This window comes from Limulus polyphemus, unplaced genomic scaffold (genome assembly GCF_000517525.1).
Source record: "Limulus polyphemus unplaced genomic scaffold, Limulus_polyphemus-2.1.2 Scaffold144, whole genome shotgun sequence".
In the NCBI taxonomy this organism is placed as follows: domain Eukaryota; kingdom Metazoa; phylum Arthropoda; class Merostomata; order Xiphosura; family Limulidae; genus Limulus; species Limulus polyphemus.
Genome location: NW_013665754.1, coordinates 777214 through 804282, shown reverse-complemented (window position 1 = coordinate 804282; position 27069 = coordinate 777214). Strand labels below are relative to the sequence as shown.

At 33.5% G+C, this 27069-nt stretch overlaps 1 protein-coding gene across 1 annotated transcript in view; it reads left to right on the top strand.

Annotated features, from left to right (window-relative positions):
- LOC106475154 (beta-catenin-like protein 1) overlaps positions 1 to 27069 on the top strand; it is a 50857-nt gene that overhangs the window by 11870 nt on the left and 11918 nt on the right. The window contains exons 3-7 of the mRNA XM_013935855.2: positions 5268 to 5338; positions 10595 to 10701; positions 15647 to 15786; positions 16060 to 16157; positions 23378 to 23471. Coding sequence (XP_013791309.1) covers positions 5268 to 5338; positions 10595 to 10701; positions 15647 to 15786; positions 16060 to 16157; positions 23378 to 23471 — 510 coding nt within the window. The remainder of the gene's footprint in view (positions 1 to 5267; positions 5339 to 10594; positions 10702 to 15646; positions 15787 to 16059; positions 16158 to 23377; positions 23472 to 27069) is intronic.

Here is a 27069-nt window from a genome sequence, read left to right as displayed (position 1 = left end):
AACGTTGCGTCACAGTAGTCATGTGACTCGATGACGCAACAGTATAATAACAGAATTAGAAATGAATGTAATAGTTTGTTCATTAGAATTTAGGTTCGTTAAAGTTTTGGTGAACACAGCCTTTGGTTGGTAAACTGTTAGGAAATATACTGGGGAAAAGGTTGAGATTATTGTTGCCTGGCTTTAGTCTGGCCTCATTGTTTCATTTTATAACCTACAATGTTTTTTAATAAAAAAAAGTTAACTTAAACGGTTTCTATTATTTTACAAAAGCTTCTGAAATTATGTGGCCTTAAAGAAAAATGTATTTGGCATTTACTAGTTGTTTGTTTTGTGTGTGTGTGTGTGTGTGTGAAGTTGATGTAAATATTTTGTGTTAGTGATGTTACAAAGAGTACACACATCACTGAACTGCTTACTGTTTGATGTGAAGCTGCTTCAAGTATTAATATACATGTATAATAAGCACCTATGTTTTAGGAAATGATGCTTCATAGCCTCACAATTGTTTCTTTTGGTGTATTTAATGTATTTGCCTTCAATAAAATATAAAGACCATATGTAGATTGGATGGATGACTGTAGTTTTCCTTAATATCAAGGCAACAGACTTTTTGAAATTACACGAGTTATTGAGGGTTAGGAATAGGATAATGTTATAAATGGATAAAGTTTAATAAAGGTTGGTAAATTTGTATTTATAATTTAAACATATTTATATCAAAAAAATTGTCTTCAGCATAAAAGCTCATTTCTTATGACTAAGGAAATCAAAATGGTTAAAACCAACAATATAAGATGTTAAGAAAATAAAATTTATTTATGATTGGAAAATACTAAGGTTGAGAGAAGGTAGCAAAAAATAGGTAAAAATCCATTGTTAAAGTAAGTCTTTGAAGTTGACAATCCTTATGTTTGTATTTTGTTTAAGTTTGAAAAAAATTTAAATTGTTAACTTTATTTAAATAGATTTATCTCAGCAGGAGTAAATTGTAATGCTTCTGGTCTTGGAAGAAAATGTTTTACAGTTGAATAAAGTATAAAAGAATTTACCCCTTGTTAGTTATGTGTATTGCAAGCTTTATAATAACTCCATATATAGTACACTATAACTTTAGTTGTTTTTTTTACTGTTGTTGATAATTGTATTATTACAGTTTCATTTTATATTTTATTATCCCTTTTACGATTTGGCTAATTCTCAGGGTGTAATTTTTCTAGCACCTCTAGCTTCTTTGGTGTTAATTCAATCATGTTTGTATGGGAATTGTAGAATGCAAAAAGGGCATCCTTGTTGATTGCGATGTAAAATCGTACTGTTTATTATTTATATAAAAGATGTTGGTAGAATTATCATAATTTTCTGAATCACTAAATTGCTTGGAAAAGCTGATCTTTATATTACAAAAAAAATTTTTTTTAATCAAAGAATATTTTGTAATAGCATTCCAAATAATATATGAAGAATAAAAGAACTTATTGTTTTTTGCAAAAAATAAAAATAAATATTTTCAAATCAGGTAGACTTACCTCTAAAATACTAAAAGCATTTTTGTTGAGTTGATTTTGTGTTGTCAGTTACCTTGTAACTTCAAATTTTTAATGTCCTGGATACAGTGCAAAGCATATGTCAACTTTCCCAGAAATCTCAACTCTTCCACCTTCCATGTGACTTATTGCACATGTACTAGGAGAACATACAGAATACCTGCTTTTCCTCCATAAGCCAGAATTTCTTCTTAGTTGTGCTATTACATTGGCCCACTATGAATTCTGAAATCAGTGTTACCTTCCACTGTTTTTATCAAAAATGGAAATTTTACTACTTCTTTGGAGGCCAATGTTTGTACTTTACCTCCGGCTCTTTGTGGTTTCAAACAAATCAGGAGCTTGCATATAAATGTTAGGATTTTAGACATTTTAACATGCTTGTCTCAAGTTTTGCCTCTTACACACCACATTTTGTGTTAGTTCACACAAACAATTCTGCATTGGTAGTTTACAACAACAATTAGTGAAGTACTTCTTCTCACAACATTTGTTCTGCTGTGGTGTCTCTGCTTTTGTGACTTCATTATCAACATGTTCACTATTGAGCTTCTCATGTTCCTAGTGTGGTGATCATTTTGTCTGACACTCTTTCTCAGGATTGTAAACTTGTCCCCACAGATGTTCTCCCCATTGACTTTTCTGTGGCTATGTAATTATTTGGGTTGCCTGATAATTGATGTCTTTGTAACATTGGACAGCAATCTTCTTCCACTCTACTGGTCTCCAATTCCAGATCCAAATTCTCTGGTTGTGGAAACTCTAAATCTATCTTGGGAGAGCAGTTTTCCGATACGGTACATTACCTCCACTTGCATAAATAGCTATTCTCGTTCATTGCTGCCCTCTATATGCAAAAAAATGTTTTCACATGCTACAAGCTTTGAGCTCCCACATACCTTACAATCAAATGGTCTCACATGTAAATCATCATGCGACAACCCTTCACCAATAAGAGTGCGACACACTCTCCTGATGCATGACTCCCACTATTCACTTCTACCGAAATATCACTTCTTGTTTGGCAGTGTTTGTGTTGTGATGTTTAGTTTATGCTCTCTTCAAGTGTTTTTTTTTTCCAATATCTTAGTATCAGTTTCTCTCAACAAGTTTACTATTTATTATACGATAGTGATATTTGTAGCTTGTTGAGTTATTCTGAAATGGAATTATTTTATATTTCTACCCAGTTACGGAACTTATTACTACATTACAAAAACTTGTTTCTTTCTGCCAACACTGTTGTGTTTGGTTATTCATTTTGAATCATGAATACTCAGTTACCACTTCAGAGTTTATACATTCTATCAGCACATTTACACAGGCTTCAGGTAGTGGTACTCCATTGGGAAATTATCGGCTTTACTTCGTCGGGAGATTGATCAGTTTAGTTTTCCACTTCCATCAGTCTTCTTCCCAAGAGGATTTATTCATCCAAGTCACTCCAGGTCAAGTCTTTCTGATTGATATATTCTGGCCTAGACGGATCTGGTTTTCTTGGCTGTTTTGGCTCGATATGTTTTTTTTTTTTTTTCTGAATCAGTTTTACTAACTAACACTTTAGGGGCTCATGTGGAATATTCTTTTTGAATTTTTCGTTTCTTGTCATCTTCCACCTTTATCCTCGGTTGGATCCAGATGACCTTCTCTGTCCAGTACATGCTATGGTTGCATGCTTGCTTTTAAGGCTTCTTTCCATTGAATCTATTTCCCACAATTTCATTCCCTTACACCACTCCTTTATCTGTGATTTTTTTTTTCTCCTCCTCCCTTACCCATTGGGTTTGAATTGTGATTTGATTAGCTTTTTATTTTTTGTCTTATTCCTCCTGTAATCAATTCCTGGTTTCTTCACTCTGATCAAGCATCTTCCCTTTTCCCTGCATATCAACCCTGTCGTCCCTTGAAGGTACTTTGTCTTTTAAGCACTGGGACTAAACCTCATATGTTCATCTCCCATTTCTGCTTTGGGTAGCTGTTTCTTCCTTGTCAGGGTACCGTTGTCCACCTGTTGCCATTCTTCACTCTTCGGTGAGACTATAACTGGGTAAGTTTTCTTTCTTTTGTTATATATCTTATTTTTTAGGGGCCTGACCCATATTTTGACCACAATCCCTCTCTGTGGTGAGTGGTGCCTGTCCAGATATACTTCAATCACTTAAAATTGTACTAAAACCTGCACTGTATGGCTATGTTGATTTCACTTTCATAATTTCCATGGCCACAAAATGCGCACTGTTCATTACAGTTGCATAAACTAGAGACGGAGTGTTCCACAAGATTGCTCAAGTTATTCCTCACTATATTTTTGCTTCATAAATATGCCCATTCCAGACTGTATTAACCTATGGACTTCATGGGTAAACAGAAGGGGATAACTGCCCATTCTTGCTATTCCTTAGATTGAATAAATCAGGTTTGGTCTTCTTTTCAAAATAAGGTTTTGTGGTCACCCATTGCACTGTCTCTGGTGTGGATGTTCCTCTGGGCTCTCCACCAAATTTTCTCCTCCATTTTTCTTCCAGTAGAGTATGGGAGTCCTTACCACTTTCCAATTTCAAGCCACTGGGGTGGTGGACTATGGAGGCATCCTCCTGAATGTGATGGTTATATATAATACAAACAATAATGAAACCATTCAGTTGAGAGTAGGGTGGTGGTGTTCTGCTGGCATAGATAAACTATTATGTGAGAAGAGGTAAGTATCTATTGGAAATACATTTTCAGTTTAGGAAAAGTATAATTTTGATTAAGACACTAATTATGAAGTGAAGCTACTATTCTGGGTAACTGATTCACGTGAATTCATGAAACAAAGAGACTGGTGATAATGTGAAATATGAAATGAGCAATCCTTATTATATCACACATAAAACAGAAACACAGTGGTATTCTGCCCAAGCTGAATACGTGTACTAGACTGACAAAATCCAGTAGTTTATATTCATATATGACACTGCCCAAGCTGAATACGTGTACTAGACTGACAAAATCCAATAGTTTATATTCATATATGACACATATGTATATTTTATTAATAAGTGTACAGGATGAATAAGTACTCTGCTGAGAACAATGACTTTCTGAGTGTCTTGACTTTGGTCTAGTTTCCTTCAGGCTTGTCTGCCCTCTTAATTGCCCATGAATCCATTCAATTGACCTTTACTATTATTCTGTATTCTACTCAATCTCAGTTTGACCACTTAATTTGTTTGTTGTAATAGGATTTCAGTGAGGGTATTTTGACCTTTAGTATTTCAGAGGTAAGTCTACCTGAATTGAATTTTTAATTTTAAAAATTAAAATGATTTTCAAACAGGTACTTACCTCTGAAGTACATCCCCACCTGCCTCCCCACGAGTGGAAGGAATATATTATATGAACACCAATGCAAACAAAGAATTCTGGGATACGGTGGGACAGAAGAGCTTATATATGTTCTCCAGATGCATGCTCAATATGTCAGATGAAAGAGTGGAAAACTCTGAATAAGTTGTTACATGCTGTGAATTGTGTCAAGAACATTCAGAACCTAAAGGCATGTTGTTGTTGACTTAATGAAAGCAACTCAACAGAGAAAAGCTTTTAGTATTTTAGAGGTAAGTTCCTGTTTGAAATTAATTTTAAAAATGGAAATCTTAAAGGCTTGCATCCAAAGTGTCCAATACTAGATAAACGTTTAATTGTAAATATCTATATACTTGTTCTTATTGATTACAGGAATTCCTCAGAGTGTGGATGTTGAAAAAGTAATTTTAAGTAAGCAGATTCCAGATGATGAAGATTTAGAGGTAATTACAAAAGTTTGTCAAACATATAAAATAAACAATTTCATTTAATCAGAGTAATATTGATATTAAGTGATTCAGAACTGAAACCCAATGTAATAAATCATTGTTTGTAAAAATGGCATCTTCATATACTTGAATAGTTAATTAAATTTTGTTATTTATGTTGAATTATGCATATTAGTGGAAGAGAAAAAATTCTCATGCAACCTTGCATGAACAGGAATTACTTGTGGATGGTTTTTGGATGATGTTTTGGTCTTCATAAAAAAGTAAGGCCTCCTAAGAAATCAAAACAATGACTAAAGCTGTTTACAAGTAATTATTGTCCACACTCACCTGTTTACATCATACAAGTTAGTTAAACCTTCAGCCATGGTTACATGTACATGCATATCCTTAAGTTGAAAGAGTATGAATAGCTAAAAATAATATTAAAAAGAATAATACACCATATAGAGCTGAGCAGTTAGTGGTATTTCCTAATTGACTAATTGACAGGCTTATTAAACCATTAGTGCATCCACTTCTTTAAAAGCAAAAATAAAACAAAAAATAATTGTGTGTGTGTGTATGAGTGCTAATATTCTAACTTTCTTAATCACTGCAGTATTTTAATATGTTTATTCTTACTTTCATTCACAGTATTTTGATTTTTCAAGTAATTTTTCAAAGTATTTTTGGTTTCATATGGAAGACGTCTGGACATTTCCAACTTGGAGAATGTATTATTAATATTGACTAAATACCACCATGTTGTTGCCATTATGTTTTTTCTTAAATTATGCAGTAATTCCCCACTGATCGTTCTGTAAATCAAATGAATTGGTAATTAAATAATGAAAATATGTTTTACTACCACTGTTAAGGGTAATAATGTTTTGTTTTTATTTAATGCATATTGTGATTGTAATTAAATAGCAATTTAGCCAATATATTTATGTACATTGTTTGAATAAGATAAACATAATTTTTTTTTTATAAAGATTTGAGTCATCGAACTATTTTGCACTCACCTCCTGTCTGTACTCACTAAACAGTAAACTTACCTTATCTGATAATATGACAAATTAATTTTGTTTGGCGAACATAGTAAAAAAATCTATTGTTTACAAACATTTCAGTTTAAAAAATCAGTATATCTATCTATAAAAAAAGTAAAAACTGATTTTATATTAAGAACCTAACATCAACAAGATACCTTTATCAAGCCTTAAGTAATCTTCAAACACATGACTTCTTTGTTTCATACTGTGTATGTTTCTGTGTCTAGATAAATGAATTGTGCATTTGTTACTGCTTTAAACTTGTAATAAAATTTGCTTTGCTACTCATTCAACCTGTCTTTTAACTTTGCCTGATTTTATTTGATGTCTTCTCATTGAAGAACATTCTGTAGCTTTCAAACAAATATAAACTTAATATACAAATACATTCAAAATTCACAAACAAACAAAAATTGAAAGGAATGTTTACAGAAACTATAAACAAACTCTTAAACCTGTATATTTACTATTATGAGAGTCTAATCCTTGCTCTTTACAATCATATTTAAGTTTTATTTATAGCTTTTATCAAACTTGAGTTTGAGTAGTAAATAATGTGGTATCATAGCAAGGTTTCAACAAGACTTGTACAAAATCTAAAGGAAATACATGAAAAATCAAGAAATAGATAATATATTCTCAAGGGTTAATAGGTTCTAAGCAAAAATGGTTATTCTTTGGGATGGGTGGGAAATTTCTAAAGAAAATCAACAAGCAAGTTGTTTTGATTACAGGCAAAACTTTTTGCAGCTGTTCAGAAATTAAAATATGAACCTTTTTTCTTCTTCCTGAACTACACAAAATAAATGTTGTAAAATGGCAAAATATCAGTTATTAAATATTTCTGAGTTAAGATTGTTGAAATATAGTTAGAATTAATTTATAAAATTGACTTCAAAATTTGTATCTTAAATTTTATCAAGTAGCAAAAAAAATATTATAAGCCAGAGGAAACCCTATCTTAAGACTTCAAGAACAGTTATTTAGAATTAAGTTACTTTTTGATCCTAAAGTTTGCAATGTTTAACATTTAGAAACAGTAAAAGATTTATTCACTTATCACTCACCTGTTGCAACATACTGTGTACACATTTCCATACTTGTTGCTACAGACAATTCATTATTATTTTAGATGTTTATTCGCCTTAAGTGTTGCATCTATATCTATACAGTTACTCAAATGCTTTGTAACTGTAACTAATTTTGTTCATTAGGTAAATGAGAATTTAGCTAAAATAAAAATCCAGTATTTTTTTTTTATATTCCTTAAGTAGCCTAAAGTTGAAGCCAAAAAACATAAAAATGATAATAATATTTATTTATTTTGATATAACTTTATCTTACAAAGTTTGAAAACCTTTAGAGAATGAATAAGAATAAAACTAAAAAGTGTATTTAGATAATATAGTGTTATTGCTAACAAATAATAAGAATGTTTAATTTATCCACACTGGTTGCAGTAATGTTTCATTTTTATAATGATGGTTATGGTTTTTAAACGTTAACTGTGTAATACTGTAACAAAATTTCCATTATTTTTTATGTGAAGGAAGAAACTTCTACTATAATAATATAGTATTTTGAATTAATCTATATTGATTATGTAATCATAAAGTAAATTAAATAAGTCAGGCAAAGTTAAAATAGCATTAATATATTCTGTAAACAATTAGCTCAGTCAGTTTATAGTCCAATGATTTCAAAGCTTGTGTTTATTTCTAGTAATATGATTGATATGACAATAGTTAATAACAAACTTTCAAACTTTTTATTCAAACTTAAGTAGATATAGTATTTATCCATATTGAGAAAAACATTGTAGCATTAGTAAATAGGATTCCTGCTTTCAAAATTTGTTTTAAAGTTTTAACTTGTACAGTCATACCACTAGCTGTTTCACTTATTTTAGATGCAGATAACAATATGAAAAACATCTTTCTCACAAGAACTTTAACTACTAAACAATGAAAGGTCAATTTTATAAAGAATCTATATTATAAGAGCTGCAGTTGTCCTAAATAATATTAACTTCAATAAAAACAAATATTTTGAAGTTCAGACAAATTATTAGTGTGTCTGGAAAAAAACCAAGGTATGAAAATTTGCTAATTTATGTTTATATGTTTGTATTAGCTTAAAAATAGCCAATTATTGTCTGAAGGTGTTTGTGTCTATTGTTCACACAAGTAAAACTAGTGCCATGTTTTACAAAACACCAGTTGTTTAGAACAATAGAAATATGTAATTCTTATTTTTTAAGAAATGTATATTTTCGGTGCATACTAATTTGATTGTAAAATAAAGATTTTCAAAATATTTCAAATTGGCTGAATTGTATTAAGAATATTTCTTCATTTTTTTTATAACTTTATTTTAAATCCAAAGTTTCATATTTTTTATTATAAAATTTATACACAGTGTGAACAAATATTTTACTGCTTAAAATATATAAATGTCCAACAGAATGTCCTAGCCAAAATTACAAAATAAGCAGTTCCTTCACTATGCAGAAAAATTCAAATTACCTTTTTTTTATTTAAGGACCTATCAGATTGAACATAAAACTAAAGGACAACATCTCTAATCTTATTGATAGCTTATACTTTTAAAACCCATTCTTAAAACTGTCAAATATTTGTGTTGGGTAGCAGCAGCGCAATGTTGAAAATTCTCTGTTCAAGTGTAGGGGCTGAAGACATTCAGTTACACTTTAAATGGATTGCTGTAGACTCCAGCTGTGTTGATTTCAGAAAGCAACAGAAAAATCTTTTATGGTAATTAATAGCCCAATCAAATAAAAACACTGGTAGCTAATGTTTCTTCTTTTTTTTGATACTATATGTTAGTGTAAGAACCCCAGAACGTTTTTATTTTACTAATTTCTGATATGAAGGGAGGTGGGATTGGACTCCACTACATATGCACCTATTTAGACAACATGAAATAATGCAGATATTAATTTCTGAAAAAACATATATGGAAAGAGGGTTAGTCCCCCTGGATCCCTCCAGTATAACCATACTTACTTATACAAAATGAAAACAATATAATTATTATTAATTCCTGGAGAAAAAAAAGGGTGATCCAGAGTACTCATATATTTATTAATTTCAGAAGAATAAAAAAAGAATTTGAGGGGGGGGGGGTCTGGGTCACTTCCCAGATCCACACCTGCTTATAGAACATTAAAGAATACAGTTATTCAATTATGAACTAGAAACATAACGATAAATATAAAGAAGTAAATTTACATTATTTATCACTTCAGTAGCCACAGTGTGTTGGTGATGGGTACTGTAAGCAAGTTGCCTTCCCTCTAGTCAGCAACTCAAAATTAGTGACAGATGGCCTTAGTAGCTTTGAAACAACAAAGGCAGGGTGAGCAAATTTAGTGACAAAGGGAAACAAACCCAAACCTCTCAAATACCAATACAAACAAATAAATATTGGCAATATTTTAATTACATGTATAGCTGGAATAATCAAAAACTTAGATAATTTGGAAGCCTAATGTCATTTAGTTGATTGTTATTTTGACATTGATTTCTTAGTTTATGAGACACTAATCACTGTAATTGCTGCTTGATAGATAATTGATTATATCAGTTAATGGATTAAATTGCCCATCTTTAACACAAACTAATCTTTGGCTATTTTAATGTGTTGGTTATAAGTAATGTTTTTAATGTAGATATTGATTTATACTTTATCAAAACTTTCTGTATACTGTTTGGTGTATCTATGGTTTTGAAGTACTAAATTTGTGTACCCTTGTGTTGAAAATGCTAGATATAGCTTTGAATACAAGATATTGATCTTTCTAAAATTATGAAACATACTGACTCTGTTGAGTTTACTCTTGGACTTGGAATTACTGCTTAATGTGAACTACTCAATTTGCTATAATTTTTGAATCAACCTTTTTTACATCAAATATTGATTTATTTGTCCTTTAAGAATATTCCCAAAAATGGCTTATACTCAGAATAACTACTGTGGTGATATATTTTCTTTTTTTATATTAAGTATACCTTATTCTTCTAATGTATTCTACACATGTCTGAAAGGTAATTGGTAAATGCTGGAAATTTGTAACATATGTGTGTGTGTGTGTGTGTGTATACAAGCTCTTATCATAGTCATTAAAAGCAGCTTTGAACAATTACACTTTTGAAGCAAAGTATTGGAATTAAGTTTTTTTGTCTCTTTATAGACTGAAACACTGGATGAGACAGCTCTGAAAAAGTTAATTTTGTCATTTGAGAAAAGAGTGTTGAAAAATCAAGAACTTCGGATAAAGTTTCCAGATATGCCTGAAAAGTAAGTTAATTGGAGTATGTAAGAAGCAGAAGTTATGGAAAGTTTTTTCCAGCTCTCTGTATTAGAAATAAATCAGTTTCTGTGCATAAATATATTCAATACATGTAATAATGTATGTTTTTGTTTAACATGAATTAACTTTAAACATCTTGCAGTGTAATATTGTACATCACAATGTTTATCATGAACTTAAAATGACTTTAGTGACACTCCCATGTGCTTGTAGATGCAAACTGTAAATGTTTAGTTTTCCCAATATAGGCAGCCTTGCAGTCACCACATGTGTATTTATCTATAATCCAGAAGTGAAGAGAGATAGGTAGATGATCCTTTATGTTAAAGAGATGTTTTAACCTAAAGGATGGTTTAGAAATGATGTTAAGTTTGACTTGTGGGTAGAACTTCCTTATTAAAGATCCAAGTTGTTTAGAAAGTATGACACTTCATTGTTCTAGGTAGAGGATGGTCAATGAAACTGTACATTTAACAACTGTGAACATTTTAAAATCTTTTGGTCAGAAATATCCTGGTTAGGCTTTCAATAATTTTCTTAGGGTATCCATTACACAATAATATTTCCTGAAGAAAACCAATCTCAGAGTGTAAAATGAAATAATTTGAACATATTTTAAAGCTCGAGTCAGTAGACATGTTAGTAGATTGATCTGATATTCTACAAGAATGAAACTATCAAACTGGGTAAGCTGTCCCTTCAACGTTTTCTTTTGATATATTGACATTAAAAAACTTTAAGCATCTTGAGTAATCAGAACATCTAAAAAAGGCAAAGTATTCTTTTCTTCAGTTTCTTGGGTAAACTGTATAGATGAATGTTGAAATACTTAAGAAACTGTTAAATTTCATCCTTTGATTGAAAAATGATGAAAGTGTAATGAATGTAACATTTGTAAAATATTGGTTTAAGTTTTTGAGGGCAATTGTTCAACTAGCTAGAGTTGGTCCCAGTGGGGATCCCATAGCTATGCCTTAAAATTGGTCATATAGTTTTCCATTAAATACAATATGGTTGTTCTTCACAGAATGGATAATTAAAGATCTAAATTGTTCCTTAGTTAAGCCATGAACAAGAGACTCCTCTTGAAAGAGTTTTTCCAAACAAATGTCAATGGTCTCATCCAACAAGTTCTTTATTCACAAACATTCCATTGGATGAAACCATTGATGTCATAGATCTGTCCCAGGAGTCTGGATGATCAAGTTCTATGTGACTAATGCCTATTTTCATATTCCCCTAGTTCCAGGGTCATTTTCTTTGGTTCTTCCACGAGGGCTGTGTCTTTCAGTTCTGTGCACTGTAGTTTGGTCTGGCTCCAGCTCCTTATGCATTCTGCCAAGTGGTTTGCTCATTTGCTAATCATCTTCACTCACTAGGTCTTTGGACTCATCTGGTTTCTGCTTGCCTGTTCCCAGGTCCAATCAGTATCTCCCACCCAATTACTTCTTTAAGAAGCTGCTTGGGTGGGGTTTTTTATCAAGTTAGAGAAGTCCCTTCTAACCCCTTCACAATATCTTATTCATTTAGAAGTTCTTTTTATTTCCTATCTTCAGCTCAGAGTTATGGAGAGGGCAGTCATGAAGGCAGTACATTTGCCTTCTCTCACTGCATGTAAGGTTCTATCTCTTTTGGTGACCTTGGGTTGTTTGGAAGCAGCTCTCATTCATTCCCTTGGGTCAAGTGCACATGTATTCCCTTCAATAGATGTTTATCGACCAGTTGAATTTCTCCCATGATCTCTTGGATCATCGTATTGCCCTCCCTCCTGGAATCAGGGCCATCCTTGCATGGTGGCTCAAAAGGGAAATGACCATATGGAGGGTTCCTATTCCTCCGCCTTGTCCCAATGCTCACCTGTTCACAGATGCTTCCATGGTACATTGGGGATCTTCCCTCAAATACAGGTAATTTTCTTGGCAGTGATCAGTCATGGAAAGTACATTCCATATCAACCTCTTCGAGCGTTTGGCTGTTTGTCGGGCTATGTCTCATTTCCTCCCACTCAGAGAGCAGGTAGTGATAGTTCATTCTGACAGTTCTCCGTTATCAGCTATATCACCAAACGAGGGTGAAACAAATCCTGGTCTCTGTGTTTTCAGACACTCAACCTTCTGTACTGGACCCACGATTACAATTTAACCATCTTTGCATATCATTATTTGCGAAATTAGGAATCTGGTGGCCGACCACTTGTCTTGTACCAACAAAGTTCTATCTACAGATTGGTCACTTTATCGTCAAGTATTTCGGTGGGTGTGTTCTCGCCTTGGAATGCCAAACTACCTTCATTTTGGTCTCCAGTTCCACACCCCTCGGATCTGGGGGAGGATACGTTCAGTCAAGATTAGAGAGTCTGCATCTATATGCCTACCCTCCTCTCATACTAATCTCTAGGGTCATTTCTGTCGTCGAGACCACTTTTTTGTGTTTTGCTAGTTGCTCTGTATTGGCCGGCTCATATGTGGTTCTCTTTGCTCTGGTCCTTGCTGGAGCAGCAGCTCCTGCCCTTACCTTTGTCCAGGTTGCTCCTCTGACAACCACGATCAGACGTATCTCATCCACACTTTACCAAATTCCATCTTTACTCATGGCCTTTTTCTGGTCCCTTGCATGAACTGAGGGACTCACTCCTCATGTAGCATCTTTCTTTACTTGGACCATTCTGTCTTCATTGTCTATGTACCAGAGACATTGGTCTACATTCAGACTGTGGTCCTTTTGCAGTGGCTTCTGTCCTTCATCTGTCCCAATTCTTTACCTGGTTCTTTGATTAGGGTTTGTCCTTGTCAATGGTTGCTAGTTATCTGGCTACTCTGTCAAACAAATTTCGTAAAGCTTTTTCCTTCCCGATTATTTCCCTCCTTTTCCGTTCCATTCATCTTGTTCATCATCCACATCCTTTTGTTCTTCCAGATTGGGATCTCGTTGTTCTTCATGCCCTGTCTGGTTTTCCGTTTGAACCCATTGCTATGTGTTTCTTGTATCAGCTTTCCCTTAAGGCCTATTTCCTTCTTCTTATTACATGTGATTGTCATGATTCTGATGTTTATGCCATTAATGTTTCCCGTATCCTTTACCATTCGTCTTATGTTATCTTTTATCCAGATGGAGCCTTCCTTCTTGAGACAGCTGCTGCCCGTCATGGTTATTCTGCCTCCTTTTCTCCCATTTCTTTACTGTCTGTTCCCCACCTGTACTCACGTTCGGATGTGGTTTGTCTTCTCTGTCCTGTGCTTTCCCTGCATTGTTATGTGTTTTGTACCACCTCCTTTCAAGGCTCCCATTCTTGCCTATTTATTTCTTGGAATCCATCTGTTTCCTAGGGCCTATCTCCTGTTACCCTTAATGGTTGGGTTCGGCAACTCATACGGCTAACGTATTCTGACTTGTCCATGGAAGGTCACCAGCTGCACAATGTTTCATCGCACCAACTCCGTTACTTAACTTTGTCCTCAGCTGCTCAAATCCATCGACCTTTGGTGGAGATCATTCAAGTGGGTATGTGGATAACTCCCAATACATTTGTAGCACATTATCTGCATGATTTGCCTGTGCTGTTTTCCTTGATCAGGTATCATCTTCCTCCTGTGGCGATTCTCCACATGTCTGTTCCCCTTTGACTGGGGTAAGTTAACCTGTTATTATTTTGTATCTTTTTCAGTTGATATACATCATATTTCAGGTCCCACTTATTGGCGGCTGTTGCCTGGTCCTGTATGCTGAATATTACAACTTTGCACTAAATCTGTATATTATATGTATATATGTTTCTAATATATCAAACTTTTATTATCAATGTATTTCATATAAAGGATTGTCACACATGGACTTCATAAGTAAAGCAGATGTGGATTTTTGCCCATCCCCACTGACCCGTGATTCTTGCTATCTGGGTCTTTCTGCTTTTCAAAATAGGGAATTGCAGACACCAAATGCTCAGTCTCCAGTGTATTGTTCCTCTGGACTCCCCAACTCATATTCTCCCCTCTTTTTTTCTTCTAGTGGAGCACAAGAGTCCTTACCAACCTGCTTCACAGCCCTCCTTAGTGGGGTTGTACAATGAAAGAAATCAAACTCATAACTTATAATTACCCACTCAGTGAGATGAGGGCTGTCATCATTATAATTATTGTATAGATAATAACATACTATTCTGGATCCAAGATGCTTCTCCTGAATGTTTTGCCTGGGTTGACATCACTTGTTGATCATAATTTACATTCTTATGCAAGGCACTTCCAGTGGATGTTTTCGTCTGGTTGGACTGCACTTAACTTACTCTATAGAATCTCAAGGCATTGCCCCTGGATGTTTTTGCCCGGGCAGACTGCACTTGGACTAATCCTATATATCCAAGGTGCTTCCCCCAGGGTTTTGCCCAACCATACTGCACTTGTTGATTTCTGTATCATATGCAACATGCTTTCAGTGGATGTTTATACCCAGCTGGACCTCACTTGGCCATAATATTATATATCCAAAGCACTTCACCTCGATGTTTTTGCCTGGGCAGACTGCACAGGGCCTATTTGGTGTAAATGTGTTTATATACACTTTCCCAAAAACATATAAACTTCATTTGGTTATCATTTCCTCTCATTGAGCACAACTCAGTTCATCTTACTCAGCATGTTGAGGTAATTTATTTTAATTTAATGATATTTATACATAAAAACAGTTAACAAATCTGTAAAAAAATGTAATTTTACTCTATCATTTCTTGGTAATATGTCTGAATTTATGTAGATCTTTTTTATTAAAAAACCAACAACAACCATATTTCTGCTAGCTTTGTTCTCTTGTAAATTTCCATTGTATAATCAACAATGTTTGTGAGAAATTTAGATAATAAAAGAATTTTGTGAAAAAAAAAAAGTTTTGTGTGCTGACTAAATTATCAGATGGTTTGTTTTTCTATTTTGCTTCTAGATTTATGGACTCTGAGATTGAGTTGAATGATGTCCTTCATGAGATGCATGTTATTGCCACTCAACCAGATCTCTATCATATAGTAGTTGAACTAAATGCAGTTCCTAGTTTACTTGGCCTTTTGAATCATGAAAACTCAGGTACATCACGTGTACGCTGTTCTAAAACTAGTGTGTATGATAACATATAAAAAAGTTATTTGAAACATATAGAGCAAAAAATTTTTGTTTGTTATTGTTAAATTCAACCATCATTAGAGCTGTAATTAATTAAGAAAAAAGTTTTATTTTTATTTTTGAATATAGGTATTAGTTTATCTGTATCAGATCTTCAGAAAGTATGAAAATATAGATATAACACTTGGTTTTATACATGTTTAAGATTGACCAGTATTGATTTGTGTTTGAATTCAGATATTACTATAGCTGTGGTAGATCTCATTCAAGAAATTACAGATGTTGATGCACTTCATGAGAGCCAAGAGGGTGCAGCCACTCTGATTGATGCTTTAGTAAGTAAATAAATTTTAATAATATATTTATTCCTAACAGCATTTTCTTTTTGATGATTCATTATATAAAATATCTAACATGATATTTTGTTTCATCCCAAAACATTTATAATAGCTATAAAAAATCTCTAAACTAAAAACTTATTGTTAAAAATTGATACCGAATTGATTTCACCATTCAAAGAATTAACTCTCTCTACAGGGACTCAGTCAATTTGACTGACCATGTGACCTCTTTGTATTCATTTAAAGTCTTTATAGATTTAATACTTCTAACTTTCAATATAGTGTGTATATCTTCACAAAATTTGGTAGCCTTTCTGTTAATATTATAAGTCTTTCACATATCAAAAATCATATTTTTTTAGTGAAGTATTTTTAATAAAATAAATATTTGTCCAAGAATATATTGAGTATTTGTTTTGAATAGTTCATGTGCAAAATAATTTTCATGTTAAAATTAAAAATGCGTTTCCTCATTTCAAAAATCTCAAATTTCCATTGTGTAATCCCTAAAACCTCCTAAATGCATTTTAAACATTTTTTCAGTAAAACTTTATAGTTTATATGTTATTTTCTCTAACCTCAAAACAAAAATCTAAATAAACCTAAATTTCCCCTTTTTTTCTTTCTAGAATGACTTCAAATTGTAATATGAAACTACATTTGTTTATCCTAAGTAACTCTAAATTTGTAACAGTATACATCTATTTATAATTACATTTTTATTGTTTTATTGCCATTTGAACCATGTTTTAACTACCATCTGCATCATTTTAAGTTGTAAATCACTCGGAGAATGTGCAGCTCACGTTATGCTAACAAATTACATTATCCACGAGCTACTACAAGCTGCTCGCGTGTGTGCCTCATGAAGATTTTTATTACAATATTATTATTACTTATTTTACCTAATCTAATCTTAACTAACCTGAAAGGATCCTTATTTTTATATTTTAGTTACTTTTATAATTATACTTAAACAATAAACATGAAAAACAAGAAATAAAATACTTAACCAATCTTCTTTTTTCTTCTTACTGTCAATCGTCAAAGAGAGTTAACTCTAATTATTATATACTAATGATAGTAAACTAATAACATGCAAAAAGTAGACAAATTCCCTTGCCTCTTAAAATTTTTCTGGCCTTCTAACTATGTGACAGGAGTCGTTTTATCCAAGCTAGTCATTAACTTTCTCACAAGAAAATTGTTGGTAATCTGAGTGAAATTGACATTTAACCATTCAGAACATAATGATATACAATATGTCATTTGATCAATGAAAACCTTGACTTTCTATTAGTTATAGGTAATATATAATTAAACATAAGAGAGAACTATTAACAAATCTTGAAAGAGAGGATGCGAAAGGTGGGTGTGGCAGGAGAGGTTTGATATTCTATTTAGTAGCTCTGTAACCAAACAAAATTGAAGGCTATAAAAATATGGTTTGTCGGAGCAATGATGATTTTATAGTGAGTAATTTACATTTAATTTCATACTTTTCCAAGGGGTGTTGGATAAAACAGAAGAGACAAGATGCCTAGAGAAAATGTGTCACGTGTGTCACACCATGAGAAACTTAGGATTTTTTTTAATATTGCCTTGTAGAAGTAAGAACTTGAAATTTATATACTATTAAAATATGGTTTATTAGCTAAGATTTTATGCTATTCTAATTGGTATAACATAAAAAGTAGTTTAATAAAATTTTGAATGTAAGACACTAAAACCTTGTGTCATGCTCAGTAAAGGATACCCATGGTGATAGGGTTAAACTGATGTGAGTTAAAGTTCTGTGACTTCTGATTTGGTTTCAAGTTAATAAAGTTTGGTTAAATGTATAAATAAAAAATCAATACTCTGCACAAAGACATAAAGAGAGATAATATGAATACAGTTAAACACTAATTTCAATACATAACTTTCCAGTCTGTTTAAACCACACATTAAACAATGGTTCTAGAAATATCAGGAGCATACATATTTCAACACCATCTAGCTAACATTATACTGTTTTGAAATGGGAAAGTGCCTATACATTCAGCCATTTATGCATTTTACTGGTCATTGTAGATCATTTAGTACAATAGATAACACATTGCCGTTAAAGACATGATTAAAAGCTCTGTCAGAAGCACTTTTTTTGTTCACAAGCTTTATGGCAAAAGATTGGTTGAATCAAAAAAAAAATTACTTGTGTTTTCTGATGAATTTATGAATATTTATTTCTACGCGTTATGTAAAATTACAAAGATATCACACAAAATACTTTTAACGTTTATAATATGTTTTGGGTGAAAAAAAGGTCCTGTGCTGAGGAAGCCTGTGAATGGAGTGTAACAATAAAAGCAGTTTCTGATACAGTTCCTTTCCTCTTCTCACGTAATAGCTGTTCTCATTCAGTGCTGACCTTTATATGCAAAATTTATTTCGTATTTCACAAGCCTTGAAACTCCTACTTACCCCACGATCAACATGGTTCACTGCGTCTTCACATGTAAATCATCACGTGACAACCTTCCACCAGTAGGAGTGCAACGCACCCTCCTGATGCATGTGACTCCCTGTATTTGATTCTATTTAACCATCACTTCTCGTTAGGTCGTTTTGAAATTGTGCTGATTTTATGCAATAATTTCTTTCCTTTTTGGGAAATAGTGCTTTACAGTTTCTATTAATTTTTCTACAGTATGTTCACTGGAGTACTTGGCCAAGTCAATTTACCTTGGTGTTTATCTTTTTTCCTACTTCTTCAGCTTCTTCACAGTCAATCATGAATTCAGAATTTCATGTCACAACTTCAGCTTCTGTTTGTACATACTACTTCGAGTGTTTCAAGTCAGGGGGTCTAAGCTGGGGCTTTTTTGGCCATCAATAATTGGGAGATTGATCTTTACATGAGTCGGCCCTCTTCTCTTGACAATGTACAGGCTCCTCCTGTATGTGATGGACCTGTTCATGACAAGGAGGATTTTAACAGCATTTATCCATTTCCTGCCTATGCTGTGTAGTCCCGTGTCTCTCTCGAGGAATCATCTAGGACTCCCTCAGCCTTGTTGGACATGATTTTTCAAGTTTGTTACATTTTATCTGTTTTCCCAATTTTATATGATCCTGTCCCTTCCTTGTCTTCCTTCTTTCTCCCAATATCAGGGTACCTGCTGAGCATTTCATTTCTCAATTAAAGGCTGGTGCCAACATGCTTTGTTCACCACGATCTTCTGATCATTATACATTAGCTTATCATCAGAACAATCTTCCCTTTCTCAACTCCCAACAACTGGAGTGGGAGCAGACACTGATAATGCTATCCGTTTATCCCATGGCCAGTTTCCCTGACTTCGTCTTACCCTCACATCTCTCCTATGGTACATTTCCTCTATATATATCTCCTTTCTGAGGCTTTCCACCAATATACTGAGGAGTTTTCGGAGGATGAACATTCCCCTCATTGGCATAATTATCATCCTCTGCCTTAACCCTACACGTGGTTTTTTTGCTGTTGGGATCTTCTTGGTAGGGATGCTGTCTTGTCTCAGGTTCGACCACCGTCCACATACCTTTGTGGCCTAAAGATGGTTGCCTTTCTCTATAGTTGCATGTTTATCTCAGCCAGCTACCATACCATCTTCTTTACCTGTTTCTCATCCTTTGCCTGTTCCTTCCTCCATGGGTGCGTCAGTTTTTCATCCTGATCCTGCTCTTTCATTCTCTGGAACCTTTCCTTCTTATATGGCCTTTCACCTTGCACCCTGAAAGGTTGGGTTTGTCAGCTTATTAAACTAGCATATTCCTCCCTGTTTTCTACTTCCCGCAATTTGTTCCAGGTGTAATCACATTAGATATGGCACCTTTTCTTTTCCCTGGCATTGCACCTCCATCGTCTGTTGGAGGGTACCGCCTTCTGCCAGTTGCTATTCTTCAAACATCTGTTTTGACTGTGACTTGGCAAGTTATCCTTTTTTCTCTATATTCCCTTTGCTTACAGTGGCATGTCCATTTTAGCTGTAGGATCCCACTCAGTGTAGAACATTGCTTGGCCAGATGTGCTATTTCTCTATTCATTCCAAAAATCTGCACTGTATGGCGAACCACAAGTCATACAAGGGTATATTATCTGCTACCTAGTGACTCAGTTGCTCTACCTCCATGCAGTGGGTCCTGGAGGTTGATGTTGTGTGTTCCTGGCTCTGATCATTCTGTGGACTGTGGCTACTAAGGAAGTTCTGCTGGTGATAAATGTGCTCCAGCCTCTGTGTTTGAAGGATGATGTTGCACAGGTTACTCCTGATGCCCCACCTCATTGGGGTTGGGCCATAGAAGATGATGTTATATGGGGTAGCTTGGCGAGGGTTGCATGGGATGTCCCACAGAAGTTACCTTCAGGCAGAAGCTCATCCTACCAATCTTGATGTATATCCACGGCCAATAATGTACACTGTAGAGATGGGGTGTTCCACAAGACCAATAGTAGGTTTTCCTTGTGATAGTTTGCTACTTTCACATGCCTTTCATAGGTAAAACAGAAGGAGGTTGCTGCCCATCCCTGCTCTCCCTTCGATCAGGGAGGTCTGCTTTTCAAAATTAGAGTTTTCATGATCACTCGTTGCACTATCTCTAGTGTCAACATTCCTCCTGACTTTCCACCGTGTTTCTCCCACCAATTTTACTTAGTAGAGTATGAGAGTCCTTGTCACTTTCCAGTTCCTTGCAATTGGGGTGGTGGATCATGAGGCAACTTCTTGAATCTGTTCACTTCCAGCTTTACTGAGGTCCTACCTGGGGGATGATTTTTATATATATCACTATAGTATGCTCCATGACTTCAGGTATATTCACCACTTTGCAGTTCATCCCTCTAATTGGGATCCCTCGTCCCACCATCAACTGGATTTCGATTCCCAGTGAGTGGTTTTGGATTAAAGCTGGACCAATCACAGTAAATCCTCATATGTGTTCGTCATGATTCCTCATCCTAATCTGGTCACAGGTTTTTGCCTCATGTGCTCCACTTCTGCGTGGATGGTCTTGGATGTTGATGTTGTGCTGATCTGGTTCAGTTCGCCTCAGCTCTGTTGTTGTTCGAGGTGTTGGCTGGTCATCAATGCACTTCAACTTCTGTGCAGTCCTATCCAGAGGATAGTGTTGCAAGGGGCGAATGTTGTCCCTCTGGTACTCCATATTGTTCGTATGTCTGGTTTCCTGGATGCATGGTGGTGTTTGTGGATTTGCGCACATGTGCTCTGTTTAGGAAACTGGTATGAATACTTTCATTCTACTCAACTTAAGGTGAAGACAGTGTAGACCTTCATCATACCATGGGTTGGATTATGTATGTCCGATGCTGCCTGGTTTAGGATTGAAGCTGACCTGACGAGTATTGTCTGTTATTCTCTAGCCACTCTGCAACAAGGGACACATCCATTTTAGCTTTCCCCACCTTCCAATGTCTTGACTGGGAACCCTACTTTTGTTCTTATCCTGGACTACAATTCCAGTGATTTCAATGGGGTGTAGGGTCAGAACCATCCAGTTTTTTCTCTGATTCATTGGATGTGTTCCAATTTCCATCAGTTTATGTGACACCTACTACCATACTGGGCAAAGAGTATATCTGATACAGAAATGGGGTGGTCTCCCACATGTGTTCCTTGCCCAGCAGGGGTTCACACTCCATGGGTGTTCTTGGGACACTTTCAAAGGATGCTTAGCTATATCCCTCTCACCAGTCCCTCCACCTTTACAATGTGGGATTCTAGCTATTATGTGAGTGGAAATAAGGTACCATATCAGAAGTTATTATTTTCCTATCCTGAAAATACATTTCTGAAAGGTACTTACCTCCTGTTACATTTCCCACCCTTCTTTCCCACTTAAAATCGGTGCTCAATTTCTACCTAATCTCAGAGTGATGGTTAGATAGAATCGAATAGAGGGAGTCACATGTGTCAGTAGGGTGTGTTGCACTGCTGTTGGTGGAGGGCTGTCTGTCACATAATGATTTGCATGTGAAGATGCAGTGAATCATGTTGATTGTGGGGTAGGTGGTTGTTTTTAGGCTTGTGGCATGCAAAAATAATGTGGCATATAGAGGGCAGCACTGAACAAGAATAGGCCATTATGTGAGAGGAGATAAGTATCTATCAGAAATATATTTTCAGTGTAGGAAAATAATAACTTTTCAAGCATTACATTTGTTCCACATCTGTACTTGTTCATATATATACGTGTGTGTGTGTGTTGAAAGGAATGTTTGGAAACTTTTTGAATACCAAAAATGAAGCTTTGCCAGATAGCTTCTGGGGGAACCAATACAATTCTGATGTGTGATCACAATAAACCACCAGTAACTATTATTCACATTATAGTTGCTTTTGGAATTCTAGTTATTGGATTTTGAAATATAGTACTGCTAAATGTAACATTTGTGGAGAAATAAAGGCAGTCCCCATGATTGCACAGGCAGCATGAGTTTACCTACTATTTGCAGCCCGTCTTTTTTTAGTATTGAATATATTTCCATTTTTTAAAAAAGAAGAAGCATCCTCCACATTTATTATACAGTTTTGTCATAGTGTTTAACAGTGAACTAGTGATTCAAACTTTATGTAACTTTCATTTAGTATGATGTTCAATGTTTTTATATTACATAAGATTTGTTCTTAAAACAAAAAGAACTTTCATGAAACTAAAGTGTATAATCAGTACTTTCTTCAGTTATTGTAATTGTGGGGCTTTTTTTTTTAGCTTGATGTTAACTCTGTTATTCAATGACTGGACAGTAAGAGCATTGGTGATATTGATCAATAAGTTGAAACAATTTTAGAAAACTGATTTTTAGAGCAATCACTTATTAGAATAAAAAACTAAATATTTTGATGCAAAAGAGTTTTGATGCAGGTCTTTTTATTCTTTTCTATTTTTCAATTGGTTGTGCACAGGAAGATAAACTAATTTTTGTATTTTGTCTTTATTATCCGTGTTTGACATAGATACTTTTTCATATAATTTTCTACACTAATTTACATTAACATTTTAACCTTTTGTTTTCTGTTAGACTTGGATTTTCCATTTCATACTTAAACTTGTCAAAAGGTTTGTGATAAATTAACATGACGCAGTTATTTTAAATAGTAGCTATATAAAAATGTATGACATTGTGAGCTTTGAGGAGTATGGTTAATTTTTTCTTTGTTTTTCTCTCTGTCATATAGCTAGATGGACAGGTTGTAGCATTGTTAGTACAGAATTTAGAAAGGTTAGATGAAACAGTTAAGGAAGAATCTGAAGGAGTCCACAACACCTTAGGTAAAGAGTTTGTAATGTTATCTACAGAAGGATTACAACTGCTTGGAATTGAGCATAATATCATGGTTCCAAGCTCTTCAAATGATTGATAATGAAATCTCAACATTGTGTTTTACTAAATTTTAACCATTTTATAAGACAAGTGGAAACATAAATGACATTTAAGTAAGTGTTTGATATTCTGTAATAGTTACATTGAAGTGCTAAATATGTAGATCATTCACTGCCTATGTTAATGTACTTCTTTGGTCTTTAAAAATGTTTTTATATGTCATCACTTAAAAACATATATAAAAATAAAAACATTTCCAGCATTGAAGAAACAAAATAGCTTCACTAGTCTGTTGTCCTTAGCCATGAGAATTCTACTTTTCAATGATAATTTAAAAACCCTGTATTATTCATTGTGTTTTTTGTGAACATCTGTTTTGATTGTCATATTATGACAAACTTTATCTCTGATTACCTGTGCAGTCAATGTTTTCATAACAAATTTTGTAATAAACTCCCAATAACAATGGAGATAGGAGGTTCATTTTGCTAAATCTGGTAGATTTCATATTATCATATTCAAATCTTGTAGGAATGAGCAACCACAATACTTGGACATGTCTGTACATATAGACATGAAATAGCTTATCCTGAAAATGCCCATGTTGGCTATACTAAATAAAGAGGTCCTGCACATGACATAGCTAAACTTCCTGTTTCATTCAATGAAGCCATATTGTATGTAACGTTCTCTTCTAGCATTCCGTATTCAATACAATATTTGGTTAAGTTTTACATGCTATGATTGGTTTGAATATTGCATTTGGCAAAAGATATGAATCTGAAACTCTAAGGTTATTCAGTTTCTTAACAGATCTCTCTCTCTCTGCACATCACTCAGATGATAACTTCTCATTTTTCACGTAAGCAGTAATGTAATGTAAGCAGTATGTAAGCCCAGTATGGCAGAATAAACTGTAAACCATATGATTTGTGATGTAAGTACAAGTCTTTTATTGGTAATTTCTAAGGTGCTTTAAATTCTAAATGAAATATCAATTGAACTGAAGCTATAAATTTACATTTGAATGCAATATTTTAGAAGCCATGCATCAGGAAATGGAATAATTACATTAATGTTTTTGAGTAATAGTATTCTGCAAATTACTAGTTCTACATTGGTTGAAGTTTTATGGTTGTACAAAACTAAATCATTTTGTAACTTTTTAATGAATATAGATAATATCAGTTATTTTAGTGTAGTGCTACCATTCATAAAGTTAGAAGTTTTAGAATCATTCATCTTGTTTGAAAATATCAAACAGAACTTGATGTTCTGTGATATTGTAATTAAGACATTTAAAATTTTTGTATAAGATCCTGTATGCCAATAGTCAATCTCATAGCACCTCTTGAAACCCCATCCTATCAAAATTAGTTCAATTATTTTTCCTATGCAGTTAAGTATCTTTTATATGAAGTAATATTTAGTCAAATTTGTTTTGTAGTTTATTATTATTACATTTTTTAAAAAACTAAATTAGAAAATGACAAACATTTAAATATTTACTTATTTGCACACACACTGTCTGTTATAAAGGTAGAACATTTTTTTGACAATTTATTAATCAACTTCACAAGCAGTTAAGAACTACTTGGAAATGTCATATTTGGCCAACATGGCTAAATTGCTAAAATAAATCATTGATTAATCTTGCATACAGCAATTTCCTCTTACAGACCTCTGATTTGTATGTAGTACTTGACATACAAGAAATTGCTAGCTTTAATAATAAGTAAAAATACATTCATGCTTTTAAGACAATAAGTCATTCAAATAGTATGTTTAAATTGATATACCATACCTTCAAAGAGATTGAATTAAGGTTGAAGTTTCTTGATCATAATAAATAAACTTTTATAATTTGAAATAAAGTTCTGTTTCCTAGTTTTTAATTAATCTTTAAAATGCAAATTATCAAAGATGTCAAGTGACCATGCAGTTAACCTAAATTGTAACACTCAATTTTATTTTTTCAACTTCCTTACAATAAAGTTATCGCTTACACATAAGTATTACAGTGGCACAACTGTTAAGTTGAAAAAACAATATAATCTATATCTTTCAATGTTATAATGCATTAAAAATTGGCAAAGAACTGTCTTACAATGCATCTGTGTGACTTTTAAATCGTAGTCTATGATCATTGTTATGATACTAGAAACATTAATTTCTTCATTTAAGTTATTTTAACACTTCCTACAGTGTATGAAGTATATTGTACATTGAGAGGTACAACTTCCTGAATATACTCTTCTTTCTTGCCTTGATGATGAACTGCTAATATATGAAGTAAAATATACTCATCTTCTGCTCCTTTGATGATGAACTGCTAATATATGCAATAAAATATACTCTTCTTCTACTCCTTTGATGATGAACTGCTAATATATGAAGTAAAATATACTCTTCTAAGAGTATATTTTACTTCATATATTAGCAGTTCATCATCAAAGGTGCAGAGGAAGAGTATATTTTACTTCACATGTTAGCAGTTCATCATCAAGGCAAGGAAGAAGAATACATTTTAATTCACACGTTAGCAGTTCATCATCAAAGGAGTAGAAGAAGAGTATATTTTACTTCACATGTTAGCAGTTCATCATCAAAGAAATAGAATAAGAGTATATTTTACTTCATATATTAGCAGTTCATCATCAAAGGAGCAGAAGAAGAGTATATTTTACTTCATATATTAGCAGTTCATCATCAAGGCAAGGACTTCTGCTCCTTTGATGATGAACTGCTAATATATGCAGTAAAATATACTTTTCTTCTGCTCCTTTGATGATAAACTGCTAATATATGAAGTAAAATATACTCTTCTTCTGCTGCTTGATGATGAACTGCTTGAATTAGAGCACTACTTTTATGAAGAGAACTTTGTAACATTTAGTGAAACTACATTGTTTACGTATGTGTGTTTGTTTCAGTTTATCTTTCAACTTAATAGTATGAATGACTGGTCAGTTTTTGATCTGTATTTATTCTGTTAGCACTTATATTGTTAAAGCATTTATGAACTGTAGGAAAAGATTGTAATATTTCTTGATTTCTTGTTTATGATATTAAATGTGGAAATGTGAATGCATTCAACCTCTCTGACTGAGTCACTTACTTTGCTACATTAGTGAGTGATACAGCATAAGTTGATCATCATGTGGTGATATACCGGCAAGAAATAAAAGAAAGTTACATTAAAAATGTTACCTTATATGACACATGGGTAAATTGCCAGGTTAGGGACCCTTACAGCATAGCCATCCATAATTGAGAATTGTTGAACAGAGGAGGGAATCAGTCGGTTGTATCCACTTCCTACACACTGTTCTTAGCTAAATCTGTACAGAATCTGTACACATATTACTTATTAGGATTTCAAATGGTCTGTAACCGAGAATTAAATGATACTTTTAATTTAGTAGTTTAATTGTACTTTAGACTTAGCTGTTAAGTATAAGCCAATATATATAGTCAGTTTGTGATATTTGCCAACAAGATTGATACACACAATTTTCTTTTTTAGCAAAAATACGTTTTAATATA